The sequence below is a fragment of the Chelonoidis abingdonii genome, chromosome 4 (assembly GCF_003597395.2).
Source record: "Chelonoidis abingdonii isolate Lonesome George chromosome 4, CheloAbing_2.0, whole genome shotgun sequence".
Lineage (NCBI taxonomy): Eukaryota > Metazoa > Chordata > Testudines > Testudinidae > Chelonoidis > Chelonoidis abingdonii.
The window spans coordinates 33,604,834-33,631,197 of record NC_133772.1 but is presented as its reverse complement, the minus strand read 5'-3'; the positions used below and the strand labels follow the sequence as shown (position 1 = coordinate 33,631,197).

The window sequence follows — 26,364 nt, the reverse complement described above, 5'->3', positions numbered from 1 at the left end:
AGGTATAGGCTCATTCTGAATTTTCAAAGCCCAAGCAGGGCTCCCATAGTCCCAGACAGGTGTCATTCTCATCACAAGAGACATGGAACTAACTCAGAAGGTGCAAGCTCACACCCTCAGCTCCTGGCCAGGCATTAGTTCTGACAAGATGCTCCATAAGGAGACCCCACACACACACTGCACACTGATTACCAAGGCACAACACTCACTGGGCAATCACAGCTGCACAAGGAGTCAGGGCACTATGGAGAATGACACAGATAGAGCAGCTGTGGACTCATGGAAGAGAATTGGACAGAAAGAGAGGAGAGGGGCCAGAGAGGGGCAATGCACACCACTGGGGGTGAAGGGATGCAAGGAGAGAGAGGGGGGGCTATGAGGAAAAATAAGTTACTCACCTTCTCGTAACTGTTGTTCTTCAAGATGTGTTGTTCATGTCCTTTCCAATGAGGTGTGTGCAGGCTCACCTGCACAGTTGCCGGAAGATTTTTTCTCTAATACCTAGCTGGAGGGTTGGCCTGGGAGTCCCCTGGAGTTCTGCCTTTATGGTGCTCAATATAGAGCCCTGCCGACCTGCCACCCCTCAGTTCCTTCTTGCTGGCTACTCAGATAGAGGGGTAGGAGAGTGGGTTTTGGAAAGGACATGAACAACACATCTGGAAGAACAACAGTTAGGAGAAGGGGAGTAACCATTTTTTCTTCTTCGAGTACTTGTTCGTGTCGATTCCAATCAGGTGACTCACAAGCCCGAGTTCAGGTGGTGGGGTCGGAGTCTTCTACTGATTGAAGCACTGCTCTCCCGAAGACAGCTTTGTCTCACTCTCTGGCCTGCTGGGTGACTGCACAGTGTGCAGAGAAAGTGTGGATCAACACCACGTCACTGCTCTGCAGATTTCCTGAGTAGGGATCTGTGCCAGGAATGCTGTGGACGACACCTGTGCCCTGGTGGAGTGCGCAGTGAGTGGAGTTGAAGGCACTCCTGTGAGATTGTAGCACTCACGAATACAGGACACTATCCATGACTAAACGTGCTGAGAGGACACGGCTGACCTTTCAATCAGTCTGCCACTGCGACAAATAACTGGACCAATGTTTTAAACAGTTTCATTCTCTCAGTGTAAAAGGCGAGAGTCCTGTGGACATCCAGAGAGTGGAGCCTCTGCGCCCTGCTGCTAGAATGCGGCATAGGGTAGAACACCAGAAGAAAGGTGTCCTGGTTGATGTGAAACTGCGACACAATCTTCAGGAGGAAGGCAGGGTGAGGTCTGAGCTGCACCTTGTCCTTACAGAACATGGTGTAGGGAGGTTCAGATGTTAGGGTCCTGAGCTCAGATACCCTCCTGGTTGAAGCTGTCGCTACCAGGAACACCACCTTGTAAGAGAGGTAGAGCAGTGAGCATGTCACTAACTGTTGTGTATTTGGTTGTCATGGTTTTTGTTCCCATGGCAACTGAGTTAGATTATTAGGTGATAGCTAGATAGCCTAACCTGTTTCGGCCGGTTAGGTGAGCTCTGTGTGTGTGTAAATAAATGGTAGTTTTGTTAGCTGTCTGCTGTCTGGCCTCAAGTGATTTCTTCCTAAACCGACTGCCTCCAAGGATATAACACTAACAGTTCGAAGGGCAGCCCCAATAGTCTAGAGAGGACCAGATTGAGGTCCCAGGAGGGAACAGGTTGGTGGACGTGGGGGTACAGCCTGTCCAGTCCTTTTAAAAATCAGTTGGCCATGGGGTTAGTGAACACCGTATGGCCACCAGCACCCAAATGGAATCCTAAGAAGGCAGCTACGTGCACCCCTACTGACAATAACAAAAGCCCCTGCTGCTTCAGATGAAGGAGGTAGACCAGGATAAGTGACACTGAGGCTAACATAGGAGATGAATGGTGCTGCATTGAACAGATAGAAAATTTCTTCCACTTGGCCAGATAAGTAGCTCTCAGAGGGTTTTCTGCTACAAAGGAGGACTTATCTGACCTGGTCCAAGCAGGAAAGCTCCGCTTCATCGGATTCGATCATGGAGCTTCCATGCTGTGAGGTGAAGCGCCTCAAGGTTCAGATGTTGAAGCCGACCATGATCTTGTGTTAGGAGGTCCGGCCAGAGTGGTAGGGGGAGCTGAGCCACTACTGACATCTCTAAGAGAGACTTGTACCAATGCTGACAAGGCCAGGCTGGTGCTCTCAATATGACCTGCGCTCGGTCCCTCCGGATCTTAAGGAGTACCTTGTGAATGAGCCGTACAGGCAGAAAGGCATACAGAAGATGGTGTCCTCACAGGATGAAGAATGTGTCAACGCTGGAGCCTGGGCTGTGATTCTGGAAGGAGCAGAACTGCTGACACTTCCTGTTGCATCGCATGGTGAATAAACCTATCTGGGGAAAGCCCCACCTCTAGAAGATTGAATTGCAACCTCCAGGCAAAGGGACCATTCGTGGCCATGAAATGAGCTGCTGAGGAGGTCCGCCAGCTTGTTCTATTACCCCAGGGAGGTATGATGCATGCAGGTGTATTGAATGTTCTATACAGAAGTCCCACAACATGAGGGCTTCTTGGCAAAGGGGAGAGAAGAGTGCATCCCCTGTTTGTTGATATAGAACATTGCAGTCTGTCATGACTGATACACAATGATCTGTTAGGTGTGTTCAAAAAGCCTGGCATGCTAGGTGTACCACTCTTAGCTCACTGACGTTTATGTGGAGAGTGAGATCTGCCTGAGACCAGAGACCTCGAGTCCTGCAGTCCCCCAGATGAGCTCCCCATCTCAACTCTGATGCATCCACCACTAGCAACAGAGACAGCCAGGAAGCAGTGAAGGGAACCCCTGAGAAAACCTCCTGAGGGCGTGTCCACCACACTAGAGAATCAAGGACTGGGCAAGACAGGTTGCAATTCTGTGGCGATAGACTCCCAAATAAAGTTTTCTGTGGGGAGCTGAAACTCAGAAAGGGCAGGTGGGATGATCAAATAAAATGTTTCAAAGACACCCTTAAGCAGAATCTGACCTTTTATGGCATAAATATTGACAACTTTGAAGAGATAGCCAAGGACAGACCTGAATAAAGAGCTACTATCAATAATGGCTGTAAACACTTTGAGGAAGACAGATGAGAAAAACATATTGAAAAAAGTGGCCAAGTGTCATAGAAAGTCTTCCATGGGAGCCTGCACATTCCTGTGTGACATCTGTTTGTGATCTTGCTCCTCACAGATCAGGCTAACATGAGAATGCGTAATGCTGTGACATCATCAGGTATGACAGACAGCCATAAATGTGTTTCCCATAGATTTAGCAACAATTGGTTTGTTTGGTGATAGAAAGGAAATAACACTGCTACTGTGTGCAGTACACAATGGGAGAGGTTAACCCAATTGCACCCTTGTACTATTTGATGAATGTTTTGAAACCCAAATAAATTTTGTTTTTTAAAAAAATATGTTGTAAAGATTTCACTAGTCAAAAATTGACCACAATTCTACAAATTGGCTGTTTAGAAAAAGTTTCCCCATTCCCTATGTTCCAAAAAAATATGCTCACCTTTTTGCTAGAAAACTCCCTTCAAAAAACAAAAACTACTTTGGTTTTCAGCGGAAAATTTTGGGGTTTTGAGTGTTCTGTCTTTTGAAAGAAGACTGACAATTTGAGAGGAAAGTAGATATTTTATGTGCAAATTTTCATTTAGGTTTAAACTCGATTTTCTATCAAAGAAATTTTTGACAAATAATGCCCGCCATTGCAGCATATTGAAAAATAACATTTCCATCCTTTGGGAAATACCACTATTCTGACATTTGCTTATATCCCAAATTGCAGAGGTCAAAATATTGAAGCTTTTCACATACAAAACATTCAGAAAAAAATTGATTTGAGAATGTTGAAAAGTTTTGGTCCTACATTTTTCATCTAAATGAAACATCAACATTATTGCATCAAAACATCCTGTGTTGACTCAGGTTGACATTAGTGAATGTGTCTGCCAGAGCTGCTGTTGTCTCTCTTGGAATTCCTCTGCCTCCCTTCTCCACACTGGCTTGAGCACTGTGACCTGACTGTCTACCAGTATGCACCACAATCTATTCCTGTGATTGAGCTCTGCAGTGCAGACCCATCATGGGGGACATATACTGGCAGGGGAATGCAGCCCATATGTGAGAATAGCGGTGATGAGGGAACCAAACTACAATTCCCATGGGGCACTGCGGCAGTTCAGACAGACACATTGATTAACGCTGACCTGACCTGAAATGAAATGTTTTGATTTTATTTTCCTGACAACAACAAAAAAAAAAGCCAAAAGACTTTGCAAAAATCAACCTTTTCCCACAGAAAATTTCAATTCAGAGGAAACCAAATTTTCTATCAAAAATATATCAGTGGGAAATTCCAGACCAGCTCTACTAACTGCTGTATGAACACTTGGGGAGACACTGTCCTGAAAATCTTACATCTCATGAGATACAGACACAAGGGAGAATTCTCCCTCCTTCTACAGCTACAGCACCAAACAGGGCAGCATTGTGCCAGTCACAGGCTGCTTTGTGCAACCCCACGTGTAGCAGGTGGGAGGAGGCAGGTTGCCTAAGTTACACTGCCAGGTGTTTCAGGCCCTGATCAGCCTGGAACCAGAATGGCACAAAGGTGACTTAAAGCTACTTTGTCCCCCTCCCCTGGGTTGCACTTCTGTGTGCAACACCTCCTGGAGACACAGAACACACTCCCGCCCTCAGCCCATACAGATCAGCCCAATTCACCTCATTGGGCCATGCAGGCCACACTTGACTCTAGGTGACTGGAAGCCCAGTACACATTGTGATGGATTCTTTTGATGCAGAAACCAGAAGTCACTTACTCGAGTTTCTGTAACTGGCAGTTTGGATGTCTCAGTCCTTCACAGAGAAGCTTCACTCCTGAATAACTCAGCTTATTACTGCTCAGGTTCAACTCTCTCAGGGACTGGTTTGTGCTGAGCAGAGAGGAGAGAGCTCCACAGCAAGCATCAGTCAGATGGCAATCCCAAACCCTGCAGAGATGGAGATGTGCACAGTGAACAGACAGTGGAGTGATGAGATGTCCTGATTTTATAGGGACAGGCCCAATGTTTGAGGCTTTCTCCTACAGAAAATGGGTTTTCACATGGCTGTTATGAACATTTGTGTACAATCATAAGACTGAATGTACAAAACTCACATTTACCTGCCCAACTGTCTGTGCACACAATTTAGTGATTGTATATCCAGTTGCTCCTGCAAATGCAGGTGATTTCACAAATGAAAATAGGACCTCAAAATATTAGTAGAAAATTAGAGTCCACTTTTGCAAAGGCTGGTCTAACAAGGAAAGTATCAAGGAACCCAGCAATTACTTACATTAATTTTTGCAGTTTACAACTGGGATGTTTCAGTCCTTCACACAGAAGTTTAATTCCTGAATCTCCCAGTTTGTTCCCACTCAGCTCCAGCTCAGTCAGGGACTGGTTTGTACTGAGGGCAGCAGAGAGATCCCCACAGCAAGCAGCTGTGAGACCGCACTGCCACAACCTGCAAAGGGAACAGAGAGAACAATAACTATCTCCTTCCGTAAAGGGGTCAGTATTCATTTCACTAAGGGCAGGGACACTTCCTTCTTTCTGGTAACTTGGTAGTTTCTGTGTCTATAAAGCCTGTATGCATGTCATCCAATGCGTTTTAATTATTAAAATTAATTACATGATGAATTCCTGACTCAGATTGTATTTGTACACAATGCAAGAAGATTTTTGGAATATTTCAGATAGTGTCCCACAAAAATACAGAAATTAGATAATCATCTGATAATGTGATGTTCACTGTGATTGCCTGCTTTGGACATTGAATGTCCAATTGGGCATGTCTTGTGGAGTGGTCTCCCTTTTGACCTTGGATAGGTCAGAAGAGTGTGCAGAATGGAAAGACAAAATCTCCTGCGGAAAGGAAGTTTCAGACTATTCAACCTCTGCCACAAGAAACAATATGGAAAATGGGCACTTTAATGCTTAGCATGACACCCTGCAAAGAATTAACTGGGAGCATCAGGTATTTCAACTTGCAATCAAATTCTGAACATCTGTCAATAATGTACACAATGCACAACCAGCAGAGGTCACAGACCGGGAAGATTCATATTGTGCTGTACAGTGGCCTTGGTTAACAAGCTAAGTTCTTCTCTAAGAGCTTTGGTCAGCTCATTAGACTATTGGAGTGCATGACCAGTTCCCCTTCAGGTTTCCTGCTTATACCCAGTGTGACTGATTCGGTCACAGAGACCCTCTTGAGACTGTCATTTGATGCACTGAGGTACCACTGAAAACAACCCTCCTGCCAGAACAGGTGCCCCTCCACTCCTGTCTTGTTGAGTCAGACGCTCCAGCACAGATCCGGAGGTTGGGCCACACACTCCTGCAGTTCACAGAAATTGAGATTCATTCAGCCCAGGGGCTTCTCAGTTAACAGGGACTTTCCCAGCCCCAGTGTTCAGCCTTTATGGGAGACTGAACCCCAAATAAATCTGTATTACTCTGTATAAAGCTTATACAGAGTAAATTCATAAAATGTCCATCCTTTATGTCACTGATTGAGAGATATGCACAGCTGTTTTCCCGCTCCCCAGGTATCAATTACTTTCTCTGGGCTTATTAATGAACAAAAGTGATTTTATTAAGTATAAAAGTAGGACTTAAGTGGTTTCAAGTAACGGACAGAACAAAGTAAGGCACTAAACAAAATAAAGCATAACACGCAAGGCTAAGCTGATTATACTAAAAGAAATCAGTTACAAATGTTAGCTTCTCACCCAAGTTCTTACTTCATGTAAAATCCTTCTCAGACCAGATCCTTTTTCTGACCTGGGTCCAACCTGTTCTCACCCACCCCTGTGGTTACAGTCCTTTTGTTTCCAGGTGCTTGCAGGTATCTTTGTGGGGTGGGGAGGTCGTCTCTTAAGCCAACTGAAGACACTCATTGTTTGCCTTCCCCACTTTGTATAGAACATGCCTTTGTTTGGAATTCCACCCCTTCTGGAAAAGTACCAGCTTCAAGATGGATTTCATTATCAGGTGACGTGGTCACATGTCACTGTAAGACCCCCTAGTCTCCATTCTTCCTGGGTTGGCCCACAGGTACACAGGAAGGTTTTCAAGTAAACAGCATTTACAGTTCATTGATTCTGAAGCACCCTTAATGGCTTCCACTTAATATGTTTACATCAGTGATACAAGTTTATATCTTGTTCTCCTAACTCCAGACATAGAAATAATACATGCAAACAAATAGGATGAACACACTCAATAGATTATACGCTTTCTAATGATATGTTACAAGAGACCTTCTGCATAAAGCATATTCCAGTTACATCATATTCCCATTTATAAGCGTATTTTCATAAAGCATATGAAGTGCAACATCACACCCAAGATCCCTGATTCACTGTCTTATTTTTAAATGAAAACATTTTCAGTTGAGTTTTAAAAAATAAACACAAAGCCATTGCATTTGAAACCAACAAAGTTTAAATGATTCTGAAATTTTCACAATGTTTCTTTCAGGTTTTTTGACCAGTTCCACTGCCAACCTTGCACCCACAGCCTGGGTCGAAGAGGGAAGGGGGCTCAACCCTGATTAGCAGCATCACTAGCACCCCTGACCCAGCTGAGGGCTATGACAAGGGTAGGTGAGATATAAGTGTAAGCCTCAGTTGTAAAACACCTCAGCTGGGCCAGGATGACTAGAGATGATGAGTAAACAGAAGAGAAGAGAGAATAAGAACTGGTCAGTCCTCTTCTTTCTACACTAACAAATCTCAGGGCTTGTCTACACTTACAGTTTTGCAGCGCTGGCCGTTACAGTGTCATACAGTGGTCGTACAGCTGTGTACGGCCAGCGCTGCAGTGTGTCCACACTGACAGCGACCAGCGCTGCAGTGTGTCCACACTTGCACCAGTTGCAGCGCTGTTGTGAGTGGTGCATTGTGGGCAGCTATCCCACAGGAGCACCTCGTCCCAATTGTGCTGGGGTTGTGAGAAGGGGACGGAAGGTGCGAGGTCATTCCGCTTCCTGTTCCAACGACCTGTGTGCATCGCTCCCTTTTCAGCCGTTGGTTGCCATTTGATTTTGCTGCGTGTGATTCAGGAAGATGGAGCCCGAGCTGCTTAGGATGTTGCTGATGAATGTTGCCAGCACATCCCGTCTGGCAGTGATCTATTCCTTATGCTCCAAAGTGACAGTGAGAGCTCAGATGATGAAATAGATGCTGCTGACACTGCTGACACTAAATGCTTGTGGCGAGTAACGGACATGCTCTGCAGCGTGGAACGCCGCCTTTGGGCTCGGGAAACAAGTACTGAGTGTGGGATCACTCATCCTGCAAGTCTGGGGATGACGAGCAGTGGCTGCAGAAATTTAGGATGCGAAAAGCCACTTTCCTGGGGACTGTGTGCTGAGCTCGCCCCAATCGCCGGCGCACGGACACGAGACTGAGAGCTGCCCTGTCAGTGGAGAGCGGGTGGCTATGTGCAGTCGGAAGCTGCAACTCCAGCAGCTACCGATCGGTCGCAAACCGTTTGGAGTGGGAAAGCTCGACCGTTGGAATATGTGTGAGCAAGTATGCAGGCCATTAATCGCGCTCCTGTTCAGACGAACGTGACTCTGGGAATGTGCAGGACATTGTGGATGGCTTTGCCCAAATGGGTTTCCCTAACTGTGTGTAGGGCAATAGATGGGACGCATATTCTATCCTGGCACCACCCCACCTGGCATCGGAGCATTAATCGGAAGGGTTATTTCTCAATGTTCTCCAGGCGCTTGTGGATCACCGTGGGCGTTCACTTGACATTTACACGAATGCCTGGAAAGGTGCTATGACACGCATCTTTCGGAACAGTGGCCTGTTCAGGAGCGTGCAGGCAGGGGACTTTTTCCCAGACCGTAAGATTCACGGTTGGAGGACGTGAAATGCCCCTGTGATCCTTGGAGATCCCCGGCTTACCCGTTACGGCCTTGGCTCATGAATACCGATACAGGGAGCTTGACAGTAGCAAGGACCGGTCAAACTATAGGCTTGAGCGGTGCAGAATGACTGTGGAAGGTGCTTTGGGCCTTTTGAAAGGGGAAGATGGAGAAGGTCTCTATCGGGAAGCTCCTATTCCGTGTTGGAAAGCAGCATCCCGGCGATTATACACGCTGTACTGTATCCTCCATAATTATTTGTAAGGGAAGGTGAACCTTCAGTGATCAAATGTGGCCTCGAGTTTCAACGCCTGGAAGGCTGATTGCCCAGCCAGAGGAGCGGCTTAATAGACGATTTGTCCAGCACAGTTGCGTCAAGGATACAGGTATGCCTTAAAGGAGCAACTTTGGAGGCTGAAAGCCAACAGTATGTTGCGGTGCCTTCCACTGCAGTTAATGTAGCATTGCTACAGCAGTTACTTGCAGTGGTTTCATTGATTTGCAGTTCCTATTTTTTACTTGTAGTAGATGTTACAGTTTCTGTAATAATAAACAGTGAATAAAAAGACAAGAAATCCTTTATGTAGAATCCCTCACACAATGGGCCAGAAATTAGCACCATTTTCACTGCATATAAAATTGGATGTGAATTTGTAGTAAAGCTTTTCCCATCTCCTTCCCAACCAGAATTAGCTGGGACAAACAGCAGTTGACTAGGGAGTTACTTTGTTCACAAGCATGGGTTTATTTAGGATAGAGGAGCCAGAGCACGCTGGTTTGGGGAGGGAAAGAAACCTGACAAGGGTGGAAGGAGAGAGGTAGGTTAGGAAATGCAGTAGATCAAAGGGATGGACGTGAGCAGCAAGCAGGACCTCTTAAGCTTGGTCTATATGCAGATTTTGTCCTAATGTAACTATGTCACATGGAGGAGTGTGATTTTCTTGTCAGAATCGTTATCTTATTACAACACCTAGAGTGATCACCGTTACAGGGGAATAAGTTATACTGATATCAAGCACATTTACACTTGTATGACTGTGTCCACCTGGGAGATGTGTCTGTCTTGGTAAACTGAAGAGTGAGCTGGGGACTAGCAGGGAGAGGGAGGAGACAGGTCACATTGGATTTTAAGGAAGGGTTACAAGACATCTGAGTTTGTGGTTATGGGATTCAATGAGAATGAAGAAGTCGAGCCGCTTGGCTCAGATGGTAGCAGAACTGAAGGAAGGCAGCACGGTGGCTGGACTCCCACCACTGATGCTCAGTGAAGGATCCATGAACACAACTTCCTCCTCTGCATGTGTTAACACATCCTTCTCCTCCTGAGTTTGCAAAACTGGATGGATCTCAGCATATGGTATTTATTACTGATTAATAAATATTTGCATTGCAGTAACATGTAGAGGCTTCAACCAGATCTAGGCCCAGTGCCCCAGGTGCTTACAAAAATATGACAGTCTCTGCCTCAAAGAACTAAACTGTCTGAAAGATGGGACATGGCAGGTGGGTGAAACAACACATAGAGATTAGTGAAAAAGTCATATACTAACAAAATACAGTGCTGGGTTACTTACAGCAGTGTCTGCAGTTTACAGTGTGGATGTTTCAGTCCCTCACTCATATGTTTCAGTCCTGAGTCTCCCAGTGTGTTAGCACTCAGATCCAGCTTTTCCAGGAACCAGTTTGTAAAGAGCATCTTAGGAGAGAGGTGCTCGGGGAAAGCAGATGAGAGTTTGCAGCTGGACAAGCTGAAGAGAAGAAATGGACAGATCTAAGTTACCTCTGCACTGTAGGAAACAGTTACTAACCATGAATGGTGGGTGAACCCTTCATTTGGAGACGCTAGCCCCCTGCCCGCCTGAGGCTCACCCCTACCCCACCCCTGCTGAAGCCAGAGTAGCCCCAAGCCTCCCATTGAGGCCTGAGACACACACCCCAGGTCCCGAGCCACCTGCCAACTCCCGGCCACTGGCCAATCTGGGCTTCAAGCTCTGGGCCACTGGCCTGAGCCAAGCCCCCACCAGCTTTGGAGAAGAGGCGGATCGAGGGCAGTGTCTCAGGGCAGAGCGTGGGTGGGCCATGACTTGGGTTTGGGGAGGTTTAGCCTCCCCTGGTCTATTACATCTGCCGTCCATGTTGCTAACGGTTCTGTAATGGTTGTTCTTCAAGGTATATTGCACATGTCCTTTCCACTTTAGAAACATCTGCAGGTCCAGTGCACTGTTGTCAGAGATTCTTCCATCAGCGCACCCCTGCTACATCAGAGGTTTTCAGACTGTGTGGCATAGCCTGCTGGGGAGGCCTGACCAGGTTATCAGAGGGTGCAAGGTCTTTATTGGTGCTGGATAGAGCCCCATGTTTAAAATGAAAATGTGCAGGGTAGCAGTGCCATTCAGGTTTGGTCTGGTCCCCTCTCAAATTTGAGTGAGTGGTGTTGTGACCTGGCACAGATGGCGGCAGCACCACTCACTCAAGTTTAGCCCGGCCAACTCCTGTCATCATTGGGCCAAACCTGAGTGGTGCTGTGACTCCATGCACCAGCTCACAAGGATTGCAGCAGGGAACTGAGCCCAGCACCACAGGCACAGAAGCTGCAGTAGGGCAGTCTCCATCTCCAGCCCCGTGGCCCTAGGTCAGGGCCTTATCACGCTCACCAGGAACAGGGGCTCGGAGAGGGGTGCACATGTGATGTGAATCTCTGAAGGGGAGCACAGCAAATACAAGTTTGGGAACCTCTGGGCTATGTGATGCTATGTTCTCCTGTCATGGCTATGCTTGCTGCCCCGCTGTTCTCCCAGTCTCTGAGGGCATGTCTGTGCCAGAGGTGGAGGTGTAAAGTTCATATTGGGAAGATGTCCATGGCCAACTTTCATTGAGCTAGTGTGCTAAACATAGCAGTGTAGCCATGGCACGGGAGATGGGCTGGGCTAGCTACCCAGCTCGCTGCGCCATTAACTCTCAGTATAGAGAATCCGTAATTAAGAATTGTAGTGTTTATAGTAGCTGCACAGAGCCATAGTTTAGACAGGCCACCAGGGGGCCATGCATGAGAAGCATAAAAGCTGTCAGCTAGCAGGAAATGAAGGTCACTTGGTCACTTACCATAGTGCCCCAAGTCTCTGCACATTCAACAATCACTCCACTGTCTCCATAAGACAATTTAAGGAAGAGAATGGAGGACATTTGTTCACTGAGGGGCAAATCCAGCATCTTTCCCAATGGCCACAGAGCGACCCTTTGTTCCTCTGTGCAGGGGCAGGCTGAATGTGTGAAGTGCTGTGCAGAGGGTGGGTCTCTCTCTCACCATTAGCATTAAGCTGAATTAGACTCCATGAAGAAACTCAACAGCCGCTCCCTGCCCAGGCTGAGGAGAATTCCACCACCTTGTGCATCAGCTCAGCACCTGACCTACTTTTTGGGTGGGGGCAGAGAAGAGGCTTTGACGCATGGTTAGTTTAGTTGTTTTGTGTCAAATGCAGTTTGAGTCTTTAGATGTTTACTATGATTTGCAGCTCAGAGATACACTTCAAATGGAATACAGAGTAATACCAGACAATGGGTAGAAATGCATTGCTGCCCAACTCCTGCATAGCAGCAGTAACAAAATGGCTGTAAGAGAGAAGTTTGCTTACGATATTGTCTTTAGCCCACAGTTAGGATCCTTCAGTCCTTTTAACAATGACAATGCAGTTGAAGTTCTCAGATCTTTAATCCCTGGGTTCCTAGAAGAAAGAATGGAAGTTTTAAACATAATTTCTGAAAGACAGATTTCCTGAAGATGATGGGGTAGGTTTATTCCACAGCAGATATTTATTATCCTATTTAACAAGAAAACAAAGAGAAGCATCTGAAGACATCGCAGTCCATTGTTCTGATGTCACATTAGCTATTCATTCCTAACAGCCGTGTAACCCACACTAGCCCTGTGTAGCATTTGTCCCTCTTTAGTGACTGGGCCATGTAAGAGAGGGTTATGGGTGAGCTGCTGCTTTCAATGAAAATCCTTTGTCACCTTTTCAGTTTGGCATGGGAGAAGGAATATATACCAGAAAAATGGAAAACAGGTTCTTAATCAAACTCCCCTAGAAAGAAGATTTGAGTGATTGTAACAACTGGCACAAGATTACACTGCTTTTAGTCCCAGGGACAGTTTTCTGTCCAATCATCCTAAATCAGAACTAACAAAAAGTGTGAATTTGAAGTAGATTAGTTAAAACACATTTAATTCCTATGTGGATGCTGTTGTTCAGAATTAAAATGGCCTTTGGAAGTGAATTAAACTAAACCAAATTAAGGCCACTTTAATTCTGCATAACAGTATCCACACAGGGATTTAATATAGTTTAACTAGTCCACTTAAAATCTATATCTTTAGTTAATTCAAATTAACTTTCCTGGATGTCCTCATGTAGACAAGCCTTTAAAAGCCTTAGATAGCAGACTTGGACAACAACAAACAGTTTTTTGCCCAGGTAGCACTTGTGTAGACCATAGAACAAAGTAATAAACGGCAGCTGCCAGTAGTCTTGAATTGTGTGCGTTTTCAAAAGGCATTGGACAGTTTAGTGAGGGAATCATGGTAGCAGAGAAAATCATTCAAATTATTATGTAAGCAGAATCTGAATGAGGACTTCAGGGGCTGATCTCGTTTGCATGGGCCCACCCACCCTGCTTAGGTGCTGAGCATGACGGGACTGCTTGCCCAAATGGTCACTTGTGGCTGCTGTGGGATCCCCAGTCCCTTTGTTTTGGGGGCAAGAGTAATAAAGTGTTGTTATCCTGGTTGTGTGAATCAAGCACAGCAGAACTGTACTTGGCATTTTCCGATTGAAGGACTCGCTAGGCAGGGAACATGGGTTCCAAAGCCCAGTGACTTAAGAGAGGGTGGGGACAGGTACTTGTACCTGGTGGTGCGGGCCTTGCCTAAGGGCCCCAGACACCATTTAACCCTTCCTCTCTCCATTGTGTGATAACAGAGCTAATTTAAACTCAGCTGAGAGTCTTGTTACACACTGCAGAACTGCAACCACTGACACCTAGGTCTATGTATTAGAGCTGCTTTGGGACAGTGTCTGTGATGCAAGAGACCGCCCAGAGTGCACCAGCACTGAGGTTCCCTCACTACAGCTGAAATCACGAAAGCTGTGGTAAGTGGGGGGTCCTGAAGACATCTTGGTAAGTGGCCAGCCAGCGGAGAGACGCAGGCAGCTAGTGGAGAGGGCTGGAGCAGAGCCCCGCAGAGAGGCGTGGCAATTGGCTGTCGGGGCAGTGAGTGAGTGCCTGAGAAGCAGAGCTTATGAGGTGCCTTTTTACCCTGCCTTCTGCCCGGGCTGGGAGGTGGACTCTGTGGATGCATCTCTGAACTCTGGGTCCGCATTGTCCAAGGACAGCAACTGTGAGTGGGGTACAGAGAAGGGACAGGTACATTAACGGGACTTTTGAGTTGCTGGATTTAAGGACCCAAGGGGAAAAGAACACTGCCCAGCTTAGCTGGTGGTGGGTCTTTTGCTCACAGTTTATGTTCATAAACCCTGTTTGCGGTGTTTCCCCCAAATTAATGTTGCATTATTTCCCTCCTTTTATTAAAAGTTTTTGCTACACTCAAACTCGGTGCTTGTGAGAGGGGAAGTATTGCCTCTTAGAGGTATGCAGTGGTGGGGGGGGGGGGGTGTAATTGCCCTGGGTCAGGGTTTGAGTTGGTTTTTCATCGTATTGTTGAAAAGGAAGGCCCGGATACTGAACCCGGCCCTTGTTGCTGCCAACTCTGACTGGCAGAAGGGTTACAATTATAAACCAAGAGTTAGCAGACTGGTTTAATGTTAATTCTGGTGTCAGGCAAGGTTATATCTTGTGCCTCGTCTTGTTTGGAGTTGCTATTGACTTCGACAGACTGTCAGTATGGTAATGGATAGATGGGGAGTTTGGAGACCTAGATTTTGCAGATGACATTTTTCTTATAAATAAATGAGTTGAAGATATGCAGTGAAAGACAGATGGTCTTGCAAATTCTTCCAAGCAAGTAGGTCTTATTATTAATCAGTTAAAGACAGATGCAATCAAAATTAACTTATGTACCAATAATTTTATCTATTTGAATGATAGAGCCTTGAAAAACTTAATAAATTAACATATCTGGGCAATTAACAGATCAGGCTAATGTGAGAACACGTAATCCTGTGACATCGTCAGGTATGACAGACAGCCATAAATGTGTTTCCAATGGATTTAGCTAGGTGGGAGGTGGGGATGCATTGTGGGTCCTCTGCCTTCCTCTCCCCCAGAGGTAGGGGTTGGCAGAACAACCCTGCACACTTCCAAGGCGGCCACCTGGGAAAGCTTTTGTCAATTTCACTAATAGAAAATGAAACTGACAAGAACTTTCCAGGCAAGCAGCCACTTTCTGTTTCCTCAAAATAAAATCTCATTTGGGGCAAACTGAAATCCTCACAGAAAATTTCAGTTTTGCAAGCAGAGCACTTTTCATCAGAAAATTTTTTTCTTCCAGATCTAGATTTGGACACAGATTCCCATTTGGAAAATTTTTTTCTTCCATATCTAGATCTGGACACAGATTCTTCCAGATCTGGACACAGATTCCCATTTGCTACATTGATCCTTGTCTGCAGTTCTGGCCTCTTGGGTCCATTAGCAGCTGGGGTAAGTTAGTGCATTATATGGTGAATCTCTGAATCCTCAGATCTGAAAGCAGCACTGGAAGCAACCCTAAAGTTTTGCAATACTGACAGCAGCCTGTGAATTGCTCATTGCTGCCAGCACCTGCCCCTAACTCAGGACCTGGATCTATGCAGGAGGAGACTATCCTAAATAATGCCCCTTTCACATTGTCCCATAACTGAGCTGAGGGAAGGGGGTGGGCAGGAAACTTCTGGTGCACACATTACTACCCAGAAGAGAAGAAATTAAGGATACTGCCCAGCAGAGCCTACACACAGGTCAATATCTCTCCTCTCCAGGCGAGAGAATTCAGTAGCACCTCCATCAGCTGCAAGGTGGTGCTATATTGTAAGATGTTGACTAACAGCGGGGAACGCCTGTGATATGGCCAGGAACTGGGTAGTGCAGGAAATAGCATAGCTTGGATTGTAGCCTTTGGCAAGATGCTAAGGCTGGTAAAGAGGGAACAAGAGCTGATTGCTTGAGGGCTTCAGGCAGCTGGCTGAGTATCTGTGCAAAGTCCAGGAGCAGCAGGAGTTGAGCTACAGTCAGCTTCCATTTGAGAGTCTTCTGAATTGTTCCTTGCTAATTCTGCTATAAGAGACTGGGGAGTACGTGGTCTGGCTTAGCAGTAACAGCTGGGCTGAGATCTGCTCACTAGAGGTGATAGTTGCCAGGCAGGAGTTGAACGAATCGCAAGAGCCGGGTTCCATGAGTCAGGGTCAGGGTCAGGCTAAAGTCAGAGGTGGTACCAGAGTAGATTCAAGAGGCAGGAATCAGCATCAGAGGTAGAATCAAACTGGCGTCAGAGACTAAGAGATCTAGCAAAGTCTGGCACTGCAGCAGGCCAAAGTCTGTGTGGTTCGCCAGACAACTTCCTGGGGCAACTCCTGGGGTTAAACAGAGGCTTGGCCAATATAACAAGGTTCAGCCTCACCACTGCTGGTGCCTCCTGCTGGTCACTCAAGGAATTAGCTCTATCCTGCTCTGGAGTGCCCTCTGCAGGTGGTGTCCCACCCATTTTCTGCTCTGCTGTGCTGTCTGGGACCTATGTCACTCCCCAGCTTGCAGTGTCCTCTTCTGGACACAGCCCTCCAACTGTGCCTCTGAGCATGATCTATAGGCACCAACCTGGGGTGATAGGAGATAAAAGAGGGGCCTAATCTAGCAGACACAGGCAGCACAAGATCAATGGGTGCAAACTGAAGCTTGATAGATTGGAGTATTGGAATAGCCTTCCCATGGATATGGAGAATCTTCTATCACTTGAAATCTTTAAATTAAGTCAAGCTGTCTTTCTAGAAGATATACTCAAGCTCACTAGCTATGTTATGCAGGAGATCAAACGAGATGATCCCAAGTGTCATTTCTGGCCTCAAAAACTATCAATATTGATCAGTTATTACTGGGGTGGGGACGGAGAAAGGAGTTGCTGCAGTGATGTTAGTGAATGGGGCAACTGCTCTGTTTTTTTTTTATTTAACTCTGACTGTTCAGTGTGAGGATTACACTCTCAATCCCTTCACTGAAATTCACTGTAGCTGAATTTTGAAATGATAAATGTCACTAAATTGTTAAACAATGTAGCACTAGAAATTCAGAGTTTAGATGGTGCTAGCTGAGTTTCAGTTCTGGGATGTGAGCACTTAGAACAACTGTATTGTTTAATTCAAAAAATATGATTATGTCTTTGTGTGGCAAGTGATCCTTTGTTGGGCTGAGATACACAAAATGTGTCCAAGAGCCTATTGCATTCAGGATCTAGCAGTGAGTTTCTGGTTACTTCTCCCTTTAGGACAGAGAGATCAGAGTTTTCAAACAGATTTTTAAATTCAACAAGGCAAACTAACAATGGTCTTAGAAATCTCTCTTCAACAGGAAGCTAATTTTCTTCAAGGCAGACAGGTACTTAGCTATGCAACTACTGCCAGCCCCATAGCAGTTTGCTTCCTCCTTCAATCTGATCCAAGCTAGTTTCCTAGGAAGCTAATGGGCCCCAGCTGTTTCTGGGTCCTTCTGATTAACCCTCGCTTCCCTATTCCTGCCTACTCTGCAATCATGAGATTTTCTGACCCAGCTACTTCAATCCCATCAGACCCAAAGGGACAGCATACTATCCAACTACTGCCAATTCAAAGCACCTTGCTTCCTCATCATTCTATCTGATATAAGCTAGTTTCCTAGGAAGCTAAGGGGCCCCAAGTTGTTTCTAGGTCCTTCTGGTTAACCCTCCCTTCCCTATTCCTCCCTACCCTGGAATCATGAAATTTTCAGACCCACCTATGTCATAACTTTCCTACTTAGATCTGAACCTTAGAGTTCAGAAAATAAGATGCTAGCATGAAACCTCCAAGTTTAATTACCAGCTTAGATCTGAGTAGCGCTGCCCCATCAGGATTCTGAGTACCTGATAAATCTGGTCTCCCAAACCTTCCCTGGGACCTCAAGACTCAGATGCCCAGAGTCTTACACAAAGGGAATTACCCCGCTTCCTTCCCTCTCTTTACCTCTCCCAGACTTCCCGGCTCCTGGTACACTAGGAGACCTACCGTGTTCATAGTGCCTTTGAAATGCCAACACGTAGATCTACAGTTTGTTTTCACCTGACTCGAAAGTCCCTGCAAATGCAAGCTTTGTAACTAACACAAAGAGATTTTCCCTTCCCCCCTGTGTTCTTCCTCCCACCAATTCCCTGGTGAGTTGCAGACCCAACTAGGAAAAAATCCAACAGGTCTTAAAAAGAAAGCTTTATATAAAAAGAAAGAAAAAAGACATAAACAGTGGTCTCTGCATCAAGGTGACAATACACAGGGCTATTAGCTTAAAAGAAACAAAATGAATAAACAGCCTTATCAAAAAAGAAATACAATTTAAACATTCCAGCAAACTACACACATGTAAATACAGAAAAACAAAATAAGCCTGTCTTTCTACCTTTGCACTTACACTTGGAAACAGAAGATTAGAAACGCCTGGAGAGAGAAAGTTCACTCTCAGAGCCAAGAGCAACAGAGACACAAAGACACACACCGAGAAATTCCCTCCCTGAACTTTGAAAAATCCGGTTTCCTGATTGGTCCTCTGGTCAGGTGTTTGGCTACCCCTTTGCAGGTGAAATACACATTAACCCTTAGCTATCTGTTTATGATAACCTAGTGCAATCTCATTTTACTGGGAAAGACCAAGACAAATCTGCAAATATCTCATAAACCAAGGCCATTATAATGGTGACACGATGAGATGCAATTCTAAGGATTTACAGATTTATATTAAATAAACTGTGATACTTACAGAGGAAATAACCATTTCCGTAGCTTTGCTCTCCATCCTTCTTCTCGTTCTTCAATCCCAAGTGTACAATTACACAGGTAAAGTGACTGCTTACTACAACAGTTCTTTACACAGAATGAAAGAGCAATTTCATCCATTATTGTAAGCCTGATGTGTTCCAATCTAATTTCTTGGAAATTATCCATTGCGCTTTTTGCAAACTCTTCTTCCTGGCTCTCATACAAACAGTGAAACAACTCAAGCTGGTCACGCAGTTCCTCAGAGTCCTTATAGGGCAGAGAGGAGATTTTTTTAGCTTCTACTTCAAACCACTTCAATAAATCCATCTTTACTGCAGATGATGTTTTACAATGTAATTTTTTCTCCATGTCATTTAGTCTCTCTTTATTTAAGAGACCAAACAAGAAACGTACTATTAACATCAAATAATTATTTTTAGATGGTCCATAAATTTTTAGCAAGCTGTTCACATCTTTCTTAGAAGACAAAGATTTTTTCATTGTCTCTTCATCCTCCTCTAACACATAGAACAGAGCTGCAAAAAACTCTTGGAAACTCAAGTGAATGAAGCTGTAGACACTTTCACATTCTATATCTTTTTGAAAAATACTTTTATTCAGAAAGAGAGTGTGAATGGTAGACAAGCATAAATTGTGTTTCTTCAGGTCATCTTCTTCAAACAGGATTTTCCGTTCTAAAATTCCATCTGCAGCCAATGAGCAAAGCTTCCACAGGGTTGTTTTAGACTGTTGCACTGAGTCAGTGAAATGATCAGTTAGTAAATTGGTCAGAAAGAGTAAATATACTGATGTGGTTGTTTTTGAAGTTTGTGCAAGATCTTCCCCTCTTTCCATCTGTTGCTTCATAACCGTGCAAATGATCCAACACACAATGGGGACAAAGCACATGGTGAAGAGCATTTCATTTTCTTTGACAAAATTAAAGGCTTGTGTTGCTTTCTTTTCATCACCGAAGAATTAATGAAAATATTCTTTCCTGTCATGTCCAGAAAATCCCCTTATCTCTGCATAACATGGAAATTTCAAATTCTGCTTTAGTTTCTCCAGAGCAGTTGGTCTTGAAGTGATCAGTAAGCAGGATTTTTGAAGAACTTTCTTTCTCAATAAACTGCACAGTACAGTTTTCACTGGCTTCTTCTCAAATGGGTCAGACCACAGACTAACTTCCTCCATACTTAGCACAGAATTCAATTCATCAAAACTATCTATTATAAACAGGAGTTTTTCTGGCTTCTCAAAGATTTCTTTAGTTGGTCTTACGCCATCAGGAAAATTGTTTAAAACCAAATCAGCCATACTTTGCTGTGCAGTAACAAGATTAATTTTTCTACAGTTTATATAAAAAACATAATCAAACTTTTTCTGATAGACTTTTCCAGCTGCCCAGTCCAACATGATCTTTCTTGCTGTCATTGTTTTCCCAATTCCAGCAGCTCCCAGCAGCACAACAGTTCTTGGGCTTTCCCGATTTCTATCAGGGTCAAATAAAACACTAACAGTAGTGAGACTGGTCTGGTGAGCCATCAACTCTGCGTGTCTCTTTCCTCTGGTGATTATTTCATGTTCTTTCTCCTCCCGCTGCCAATGTTCCTTTACAATAAGCAGTTTTGTGTATCTTTTGTCTAGACTTACATATTCACCCAGGCGAGCATTCCTGTCTTCTATTACTTGGTATTCTCCTCGTATATGTTCTCTATAGTTTTTCTGGTAATCTAATTCAATGATAACAGCATGAAGCATTAGACACACTGAGTACAATTGTTCAAACAAAGGTCATTTGAACTGCCACTCATTGGTTATATCCAAAAGCTGGATAGGACAAGACATTGGTGGCATTCTGTTCTTTCTAGTCTCCCCCCTTTCACCCAGCATTCCCACCATCATGTCACTTGACATTTTGCTAGAATTTTACATGTTAAAAATAGTCTCTTGTCTTTTATAGTTTAATTATTTTGTAGGTGATCATCTCTCACCTTGGTTCTGATTTAGCAAACCACTTAAGCACAGATTGAAGTCCCAGTACAATAAATGAGATTTGAGCATGCGCTTAAAGTTAAAAATTTGATCAAGTGCTTTTGTGAATAAGGATAATTTGGCTCATTCCTTTTTTTTTTGTTCCTTCTGATCTTTTCTTTTAGTTTCTGTGTTATTTCTCTATTCTCCTCCCCCTCCCCCCAGTACCTTTGGTCGTCTTTATGTGTAACTACTTCGCTTCTTGCTCCCTGGTTATGTTTTCTCTCCTCTCCTGTTTGCTAGTTCTTTTAATCCCTTTCTGTTTTTCTCACCTCTAGATACCCTTCTCTGCTTCACTTTCCACCCCCATTCCTCGCTACTGCCACTCCAAACACTGGATTGGACACTGGTATTTAGGTGGGGCCCATCTCTAATCCTGAGCAGTGCAGTATGGGAAGTAGAGTGCCAGTGTTTCAGTGGACAGTTGACTTGCTTATGAAGGTCCTGTCTCCTCTATGGGCCACGATCCGAAGCTTGTCTAGATCTTCCATAGTGCCCTGTGGTTTTCTCTCTCACTGAGCAACCATGGCTCATGGTGGGAGATGTAGTCCAGAGAGGGCGCCTGACCCATACTGGAGAAAAGGGTCATGAGGCACATGAACTATGACTCCCCTACAGTACTCCACCAACATTTCAGAATGCTACTGTAACCCACACACCTCCTGGATGTGGTGTTCTGTCCTATCTAGAGACATTGAGACCACTTAGAGAGAGGGAGAGAGAGAGAGAGAGAGAGATCAAATGAGTCTGCTCTACAACCTTAGCTAACAGCAAGCTGGCTTTTAGCTCATGCAGTAGAGGTTCATGCACTATGCTCCAGAGGCAGCAGGTTCAATCCTGCCTGCCGATGACTGGGATCTGTTGGCACCACACTGTGTTAAAAATTGTGTTAGAAAGACATCCTTTAAAAGGTTTTAAACCACAGGCACCATTAAACCAGTTTACAGGCTGTGTGCATAGGGCCAAACCATATGAGCACACTTTAGAAAAACAAAAATGTGTTCTAGCCTGAGTACGAGCACACAGACCAACCACAATGTATTAAATGATTTAGCAGTATTCACATGTTAACCATTTCTAGAAATGGTTATCACACAATTCCTAATACAGTTTAAGTTGACCCAATAAGAGCACAGCAAATGGCTTCTTCACAGGAAGCAACCCTGCATGTGTCGGTGTGGGATTTGTCCCGCTATAATATTTTGGACGTAACAATTTAGTATATTTGTTCATTCTTTGTAGGTCAGTAGTGTAGTCCTTTAATTACATTTATTGTTGTTCTCTGAGTTCCCCTCGTTTAAGATGCATCTTTCTGTCATAACTGGACTAAGAAGTGGATGCAGTAGTCTAAGTGCAGTCTTACCAGAGCCTTTCAGAGAGGGATTATCAACTCCCTGCTCCTTGGCATGATGTATCTCTGCACATGGTCCCAGATCCCATCGTCTGTCATTCCCTCTTATTTCTTCTTCAACTTTTGCTGTTTTCTCCTTTTCCTGTGATAAAACTAACAAGGGAAATTAATTGCAATAATACCATAGCGTTTAAGGCCAGAAGGGAACCACCTGATCATGTAGTCTGACCTCCAGCCAACACCCCCCAACCGCTGAACACTAAACTCAACAACCAAAATGAGACCAAGTATTACAGCCACAGGATACTAGACTATTATGTGCCACAGGCAGAGAATAGGAGGGACCGAGATGCACCAGTGCCTGAGGCCCCAGCAGCGGCAGGGAAATGATTAAGTGAGATACACCCAGATAATCCTGGCTAGCGACCTGCACCCACACACTGCAGAGGAAAGGAGGGAAAAAAATACAAGTTACGGCCAATCTGCCCTGCTGGTTTACATGCACAAGTTAGAAAATCCTACTCTGGGTTTTATCGTGGAATTGCCACCTCATCCATAGCTACAGAATCACTAACACTGTTGTTATAATAGGGCTAGATTGGGCCTGGTATTTACACAGGTGTGGAAGAAGAAGGCATGGTCCTAACTGCACACCCTTGGAATTCCCACACAATAACCAGGGATAATTGCAGTACCTGATCTCAGGGGAGCATGGGAACTGTATCCATGGGAGAACCAGCACCCCAAAGGGTCAGTGAGAAGCAGAGAGGAGGTAGAGCCCTGACTCTGTTCCCCTCCACATCAGACTGCTGAGATGGAGCAGCACACATGGGAGAATATTAGAGCTGGTTAGAATTTCTTTTTTCCCCACCATGGAAAATTTTGAGGTTTTGGTAGAAAAAACAGTTTTATGTTTGATTGTTTTGTGAAAGCCAAAAAGGCTTGGCTGAAAACAAAAATTTTGATTAAAAAAAATGCTGCTGCAATGTGTTATGGGAATTGTAGTTTGTTTGCCTCATGCTCCCATTCTCTTCTATGGGCAAAGAGCCCTAGCCGACTACATCTTCCATGATGCACCATGTTTCTTTGCTCTTGCTGAGCCACCATGTTGAATTGTGGGAGATGTAGTCCAGAGAGGGAGCCTAGCCTGTAGAGAAGAAACAGGTCATGAGGCACCTGAACTATCACTCCCATACAGCACTCCAGCAGCTTTTCAGAATCAAAATTGTTTTGTTTTCATAAGAAAAGATTTTGTTTTTCTCATGGAAAGCAGGCAATTTTCACAAACAAAATTTCTTTTGACAAAAAGCCAATTTTCTGTTGACAATTTGCTGTATCCTATTGGTCACACTTCCCTTGCATGCCAGGGAACTCATGAAGACTGTGGTTGCTGGGATTAAGGGATTGAATGTCTCTTTGATCATTGCTGGCCAGGAGCAAGGCTTACAAAAGTTTCCTGAGCCTGAAAGCTTGTCTCTTTCCTGAGCATCAGTCTCTCCAAAGCATTTGTTTGATCCAAGAATTCGCAAAACATTGGCTATTGAAATGCAGGTGTCATTTATGTTATCTATTATGGTTTTTTTCTCACTATTTTTTATATTAAAATAATGTAAACAGTCAAAGTTTCACAAATGTAAAAAATATTTAATGTGTCCCTTAGCAGTTTTCCTCTTCCAGCAAAATCAGAGTTCCCCACTGCTGCTGTCACCACAAGAGATGCCATGCTGGCCCAAGCAGGTTCAGTGATGAAGATTTTGCAAAAGTCTCTCTGAGACATGCAGACATGCCCTGTGCCCTCCCACCCTGTCCTGCTCCCCCCATTCCCTGGCAGCACAGCTCCAATGGAGCCACATTGTCCCAGGGATCCGCCTGCATGGACTGAGCCCTGATAAACAGCCCATACAGCCCCAGGTCAGTTAGTGATGTGTCCAAAGGGACTTGGAAAGGAATGTGTTTTCCCCTCACCTCCGTCCCTGGCTGTGCTCTGGCCTTAGTCCTACTCCTTAGTTTTATGCCCTAGCTCACCTCCCACTCTCTATGGATCCCATGCCCACAACTGCACCAGCATGCATGGAGCTGACCTCCGAGCTCTGGGAAGGGTTAACCCATAGGTACATCTCAAACAGAACAGATTTTGTTATTAAAGCATGCTGGTGTATTTTTAGGTCCCTTCAGCTTTCTGCTACAGAAACGCAGACAGCTGCTTCATCCTTTCACTCCTAATAATTAGTTTGAGGTTTAAAGGCTGTCCTCACAGGAAAAAAGTTTAGAAACAACTAACAAAAACAAAAAGACACGACATCTCCCTGATTCTGAGGCGGGTGGCTGGTTCTAAAATGATCTGAGCTTGAGAGTTGTTCTAAATTACACCAACTGGTGATCCCAAAAAGCCAGTATAGTTGCAGGATTCACTGGAGTACAACAGTGCTCATTCCACAACCACGCCCGTCCTCGGCTAGGGACTGCATGAGATGCTGGCACACGAGCAGCCCAGGCCAGTTCTCTGCTAGCTGGGGATTCCCCTTCCAGTTTCTGCTACATTCTTTGCGCCCCAGACCATGGCAAAGCAGTAGAACCATGGGTTATCTGGGCTGCCAGTTCCCTCAAATCGCTTGCTCTTTCCCCCATTTCTCATTCTCAGATTCTCCCCTAAGATCCAATCTGAAAACTGAACAGGTTTGCAATTTATCTAGGGTAACCAGACAGCAAATATGAAAAATCAGGACAGAGTGTGGGGAGTAATAGGCACTTATATAAGAAAAATCCCTGAATATCAGGACTATCCCTATGAAATCAGGACATCTGGTCACCCTACATTTATCATGGTTTTTTCTTCTGATGTGGCTTGTCAGTACAGTATCCATATGGCAACTTGTGTGTTCCGTCTCGTGCCGGAATGTCCAATTTCACATGTGCACTAGGAAAGTCTTGCATCCCTGCTTTGGATCACTCCAGCTTCCACTGGCTTTCCCTTCTGTCCTGGAACCTACTCAATATTATTAACCAACTGCAGCTGTTACTGCTTCTGCTGTATCTTTTTTGTTTTTTAGGTGGAGGAGGGGGGAATATTTAAAAAGAGTTTCCCAGGAGTCACAGCAACTTTAGGCTCTTTATCCATTTTTGTTTCCTCCATGAGTTTAGCAGCAGACTGTCTCAGGTCGATCTGATTGAGGATTACTGGGGTTACTTCCATCACATCTTCCCCATGGTATTCTAACCGGAGAGGCACAACCTCTAACACATTGGTTTCTCTAGCTCACCGTGGTGCATGTTGTTTTCCCTCATCATCAGATAGATTATGGGTATAAAAGATTTAAATACAAACTGAGAGATTGCCCAGTCGCTGCACAAGGACGAACCTGCCTGACAGAGCTCACAATCTACAACAAATAAATACCCTGCACCGCGCTATGCAGGCTGCCAAACTCTCCCCCTGGGGGACTGTCCAGGTCAGTGAATTCCAAAGGCCTCTAGGGAGAGCCCCACTGCCAGCCCCAAAGTGTTCCATCCCAGGAACCCTGGGCAGAACCAACCTAGCTGAGCTCCACTGTCACCCTGGGTGAGAGGAACAGGAATGACTAACAGGAGATTGAGTTTAACTCACAACAGAGCACACGGAGTCTAACTAAAGAGTGGATGCCTATTGACATTGTCTCTTACACTCATGTGGAACACAGCGGAAAGGCTAACAGAGGGAGTTTGACTGGGAGTTCTCCTGGGGAGAGCCCAATAAGGCTTTCATCTTGCAGGGTTCTCTGAGTACTTACTGCAACAGCTGAGGAAGCTCTTAGAAGAAGGTAATATGGATAGTGAGTGATCAGCTGTTTTGACCTGCATAGAATGTGTCATGTTTGTCTTTCATCCACAGAACAGAAGTGACTTTATCTGTACAAAGTGCAGGCTGGTCTCCATATTGGAGGAGAAGGTTCAAGGTCTGGAGAAACAAGTATCAAACCTGCGTTGCATAAGAGAAAATGCAGATTTCCTGGACAAATGTCAGGAGATGCTTCTATGGGCACAACATTCTGAAGAATCAAAGCAGGCTGCGCAGCGAGGACA

General features: G+C 44.9%; 1 protein-coding gene across 1 annotated transcript in view; it reads right to left on the bottom strand.

The window, feature by feature from the left end:
* The window catches only part of LOC116836366 (NACHT, LRR and PYD domains-containing protein 3-like), a 42,951-nt gene that overhangs the window by 10,709 nt on the left and 5,878 nt on the right, over window positions 1–26,364 (bottom strand). The window contains 6 exon segments of the mRNA XM_075065035.1: window positions 4,848–5,018; window positions 5,365–5,535; window positions 10,530–10,703; window positions 12,588–12,677; window positions 18,922–20,653; window positions 22,318–22,458. Of these exon segments, the coding sequence (XP_074921136.1) occupies window positions 4,848–5,018; window positions 5,365–5,535; window positions 10,530–10,703; window positions 12,588–12,677; window positions 18,922–20,653; window positions 22,318–22,458 (2,479 nt within the window).